The following is a 5358-nucleotide window of genomic DNA, read 5'->3' as shown; positions in this document are numbered from 1 at the left end:
CATATCTGCAAATTGCAATTCCCCAATTTTTTTTTCCCTTTTTCATAGTGTACTAGGCCGCTTATTTCGTTATCTTTAAAAAAGGAAAAATGAAAAAGGGGACAAACAATGGAAGGGAACAATCTAAAATTATAAAACTTACAAAAATTTCCAAGAAAATGCAGGTCTCAGAAATCATTATTTTTGAAGCCAATCCAAGCTGATATCTTCCTTAGCCACCATTACGTTTAAACCTGAGAAAATTTCCTTGATTGGCTCCCATAATTTGGCCCTCTCTTCATCGCATACTACAAGCTCCAACTGCTTGAGATCAACGATTGATGTTGGCAACTGCTTACGCAATCTCAAGCAATTTTTCATGTGTAGCTCTTGCAAATGATGCAACTCACCAATGTGTTTTGGCAACTTGGTAATGCTTAGACAGTCAGATATGTCAAGGATGCATAACTTATGGAGACTTTTGATTGACTCTGGCAACTCTGACAATTCAGTACAAGCCCTAAACCTTAGCACTTTTAAATTCACCAAGTTTCCAATTCCTTCGGGCAATGCAAACAACTTATGACAATTGGTGATGCTGAGTCTTTCTAGGGAGAGAAACTCACACAACCATGTAGGCAATTCTACCAGATCATTGCAATAGTCAATGTTTATCTCCTTTAGACTTGGCAATGAATCTGAAACCTGTATAGTAGAATTCCCAAAAGCTTGACCAATATTACACATAAATAAGGATATTTTCTTCACACTTCTCAATGGTACAGGGGCATTGCAAAGGGAAGGAATTGAAACCTTCTCTAATCTAATTCTCTTTAGATATGGGAGAGACTTAAGTAGCTGAAAATTGCTTAATTCAGCAGGAAAAAAACCATAATTAGTGATAATTATGACCTTCAGTTCAACCATTTTCTCCAGAAACTCGGGTAAGGTGTAATTCCCTGTTTGAAAGTTCAGAACTAAAGCCTCAACTTTGGGTGCTTGAATGTTGTACCAACTTGATGAAAACAATTCATCTGCAAAAAAACATAATATGGTGTTACAAGATACTCATTTGTAGGTTACATAACGTGTGTGCATGTCTGTGTGTTTTACTCTTGAGAGAAAATGAACTAACCAGTTGAGATAGATAATAAGCGTGCATTGATGGGTTGTTGCTCCTGTTTCATCCACCACTCTGGTAGTTTGTTTCCACGTATGTCCACAATCAACCTTTCCCTTTCTGTTATTGGATCCTGGCTGCTCAAATGGATAGCTAGGTCTCTAAGAACATCATGTTGGGTGACAAAGTCTTCATTGTAGTAGTTGCTGACCGCACTCACGTCTTTCCTGGTGAATGGCCAAAAGTATAAGCTTAGAAGAGATTAAAATTCTTCAGTCTTCACATAAGAAAAAATATGTATTCCACAACAATCGGACACAAAATCGCAGAAAATAGACGCAATCAGTTTCTATCCATCATAATTGAAATCAAATAGTTATAAGACAAGCATCAAAAAGAATAGACTACTAGAAGTTAGAATCACCCCCTTTTCTTAGGCAAAGTAACATAAGTTTCCTTCTAACTCTTTTTAGTAATCACCTGTAGCATTATTTGTATAAAAAATCCTACATTGGCCCCCAACATGTCAAAGAAGCTATAATAATGTATCATCAATTGCGATCAGAAGACATAATGCAATATTTTGGGCCTTTGGTCATGTATAGTTATATCATATCAAAACTAGCAACTAGCAAAGATTACACGAAAAATTTATCCTACAAGTAAATCACACTTCAGAAATCAAAAGTCTGAGCAAACCTTGTCTTTACAAGACTAGCCAAATTTGTTGTGGTGAGTTCATGCAAATCGGCAGTTACATGGTCATCATTTTGGTTTGGTTCATGTATTTCTGTCCACATATCAATGAGGGCCGTGGCAGGGATTCTTTGGTCTTCAGGAAATGAACCTAGGTCCATGAAATACTCTTTGAGGATGCTCTTTTCATCAGAAAATTCTAAGCTTTTTTTGAGACAAGCAAGCACTTCCTTATCAGACTCAAAAATAAAATGACCATCGTCAGACCATCTCTTTAATGTACTTTTCCAAACCCCTGCAGGCCTCCTACAGAGTGAACCACCAATCACTTTAAGGGCTATTGGCAGCCCGCCACAGCCTCTTACTATCTGCATTTGAAGGAACCAATTAAATCAGTAATTGTGTATTGGTTACAAGGATAATATTGGCCAAGATTTTAGTTATCTAAACCACACTTTGTTCTGAAATATGAAAACGTGGTTTGTATGACATTTTTGCTCTTTCCCTTGTCTTCACTCAAGTTCTGGGGAAAATTGGTTTGTCGGAAACAATTTGAACAAGCTTAAATGCATGTGCAAGGATGAAAGCATGGTTTTGGCAGGTATATATGGTATAATGTACTCATCAACACAAAAATATAATTTATATGATTATATCTTTGGTCATATGCATACTGTGCCCAAAAGGCAAAAGTTCAAACAAAATTAAGCATATTTCATATATATATATATATGTCCCAGATTGAAAAAGTACCTTTTCGATTTTTTCTTTAGAAACGTAAAAGCTCATGTCGTTGACTGATGCTGAGCGGCAAAAAAGACTCATTGCATCTTCATGATCTAATGGCTTTAAGTTATATGTAGACTTAAATTTTGGAAATGCAGTTCTTGAAGTCACCACAATCTTGTAATCTGGAATATTAAACGCGAACTTGTCAATTGTGGATTTTGATTCAGGCCAGACATCATCCAAGATCATCAATATAGGATTTGATTTATTTGATTCATTTTATGCAATTTGATTCAAATGTTGCTCCAGCTGGTTGATTGCGTCTTCATCATTTGGAAACTCATGTGCACGACTATATAGATCTTGTACAACGACCTTTAGGTTGGGATGTTTTGAAATGTTGACAAAAAATATATTGCCACCATATATGCCTATCCAAACACAATATAGTTAGAAAGCTGCCACCGCTACAATTTTCATGTCTAATAACATTATACGTCTACATATGTAAGGGTGAAGTGAAATGAACAGAATTCTAAATCCTGGCAAAGGGTAAGAAGTGAGCAAAAGCAATTTTCTACGAAACTACACAATTATATATAAAGATAATTGAATTCTCCTTTTTTTTTCCTTACATTTTTTTTTTTTATCACTACTACTAAGGCAGTAATTCCAAAGAAAGAAGCAATACTGTAACTATTTAAAAGACTAACACAAAATAATGAGCATATATAGCAAAACCATATCTTATTTTATTAGATATATATTTGTTTCAAAATGTAGTTCAACTCACTTGCATAAATTGGAATCTTCATATGTGAATGAAGCATTCACATTTATTCCAACTATAGTTAAATATATATAATAATCAAGCAATATTACATTTTTATTAGGATTCATCAATGAAATTCTCTATTTATTTTTTTAAGAACAAACTAACTGTTTGCTTTTACTACAAAAAGTATCCACATACTATCACAATAGGAAACTATGGCCTAGGTTTTTTGAAAGAGTAATGCTACAAACTCAACTTTTTGCAATTGATCAAAAACGGTATAATTATCACCATTATCACTATTATTATGTACCAACCAATCACCAAAGAAAAAAGTAAAAACCTCCTCTGTATTCACTATACTTATTATATTTTTTGTAAGTTTGGCTACAAATTATTTTGTAAGCATTGGATACAAACTCCCACTAGAAAATTAATATGATTATATATTTTAAAAACTCATCATTTAAGTTCTTAATATGTATATTAAATTTGAAATTTTTTCAAACCAGATATTATTTACTAATCAATTCATAAACATAATTCAAAACTACAAAAACTAAAAATTTAAATTTGACTAATAGCATACTTTAAATTTTATAAAAATGGAGAATATAATAAGAAAATGTCAAAGGTAAATTTGTCATTTTTTTTTTTTTTTAAATTTTAACTTGCAAATAGGTTTAATGTGAGAAAATTACCTTTAATTTCGTCATCCCAACGAAGCATTTTGACCAAAGTGGTCTTCCCGCAACCTCCAAGACCAGTTAACAGAAGCACCTGCTCCTCTTTCTTCTTCAGCTCCATCTTCAACTCCTTCAAAGGTAAAACCAACCCAACAATATCATCCCGGGGTCTAGACACCGACAGTGTCCGTAACCCAAATCTCTTCAAATTCAGATTATTCATATGCTCCCGAATATCGTTCACACCCGCCAAAGTCCGCAATGTAGTCCTTCCGATCTGTGCTTGCAAGTCAACCTTACAGAACTTTTCAATGGCGTCGTTCAACTCCTTAATTTTGAGCGCGTAATAGGCTTTGGAAAAGATGTTACACTGCTGGATTTTGGAGCACTTGTCAACCATATTCGCGCCCTTCTTCATAAGTTTGGCCAACCTCTCTATTTCCTTTTCTGGGAGATCAAGTTTTACGTTTAATCGACTTATCTCTTTCACCAAAGATTCTAAACTCTCTAGCGTGGCACTTAAGTCTTCAAGAACTGATTTGAACATAATGGCTTGGCCTATAACGTTCTTAACCGCTTCATGCAAAATAGCAAATCCCTCTCCAAAAGCTGCCCCCACAACGCCCGCTGCAACGATTGACATAACTTTGGAAAGTACAACCCCAATTAAGAAACAAATACAGTACTAGATCTATCTACCCAACTAACCCAAAAAAATAAAAAAAATAGACACGAGTTTTTGCTTGGATGAATTAGATTTTCATCCAAACAAACAAAAGTGCAGAGAGACAACGATCGAGAAGCTGCTGAACAGCGATTTAGATCTCTCAAAGCTCTCTCTTCTATTTGCTCTGCTCTGAGCTTTGATGCCAAGCAATTTGAGAAAAAGAAAGAATTTATGCTCCTTGTGTTTCCGAGTGAGAACAAGTTGACGAGTGAGTCTAGTCGTTCAATATGATTAACTACTAAGCAAAGAATGTGTTGAATTGGGTGTCACCTATTGACAGAGGAATGTGGGTGGAAGTTTCTATTTTCATATAAATCTTTGTGGTAAGCGACCGCGAATACTTGTCGTACGAATGGGTGGACTGGGAGTGCCAAGTCCAGTAGAGCACAGCCCAGCCCAAAAAACATGTGTGTATTTTTTTTTTTTCTTTCTTTCACGAAGCATGTTTCTATCTACCACACAATGTGCATATATATATTAAGAGAAATGATATGTCCACAACATTTTCACAATATTTTTACAACAAATCCTAAGTGGTAGGATGTTACTGGTTGTTATTGTTGGGGCAAAAAAGTAATCTTAGTGTTAGGTTCAAATTTGAACCAATAACAACTAACCACCTATGATTTGTTGTAAAAATATTGTA

The 5358-nt window shown here is 34.8% G+C and overlaps 2 protein-coding genes across 2 annotated transcripts in view; both read right to left on the bottom strand.

The window, feature by feature from the left end:
- The window catches only part of LOC142607024 (putative disease resistance protein At4g33300), a 5022-nt gene extending 114 nt beyond the window's left edge, over positions 1 to 4908 (bottom strand). The window contains exons 1-5 of the mRNA XM_075778430.1: positions 4001 to 4908; positions 2549 to 2955; positions 1799 to 2163; positions 1115 to 1326; positions 1 to 1013 (exon numbers count right to left, since the gene is read on the bottom strand). The exon at positions 1 to 1013 is cut by the window's left edge and continues 114 nt beyond it. Coding sequence (XP_075634545.1) covers positions 178 to 1013; positions 1115 to 1326; positions 1799 to 2163; positions 2549 to 2773 — 1638 coding nt within the window. The 5' untranslated portion in view covers positions 2774 to 2955; positions 4001 to 4908 and the 3' untranslated portion in view covers positions 1 to 177. The remainder of the gene's footprint in view (positions 1014 to 1114; positions 1327 to 1798; positions 2164 to 2548; positions 2956 to 4000) is intronic.
- Positions 2804 to 4628, bottom strand: LOC142606042 (putative disease resistance protein At5g66910). The gene is made up of 2 exons (XM_075777453.1): positions 4001 to 4628; positions 2804 to 2955 (listed from the first exon to the last, which is right to left on the bottom strand). Exons 1-2 carry the CDS (start codon positions 4626 to 4628, stop codon positions 2804 to 2806), a joined length of 780 nt encoding a protein of 259 aa, XP_075633568.1.
- Positions 4909 to 5358: the final 450 nt, after the last annotated feature.

Source organism: Castanea sativa, chromosome 8, assembly GCF_040712315.1.
Source record: "Castanea sativa cultivar Marrone di Chiusa Pesio chromosome 8, ASM4071231v1".
NCBI classification, from domain to species: domain Eukaryota; kingdom Viridiplantae; phylum Streptophyta; class Magnoliopsida; order Fagales; family Fagaceae; genus Castanea; species Castanea sativa.
The sequence above is the reverse complement of the archived record's forward strand: the minus strand, read 5'-3'. Positions and strand labels throughout refer to the sequence as shown.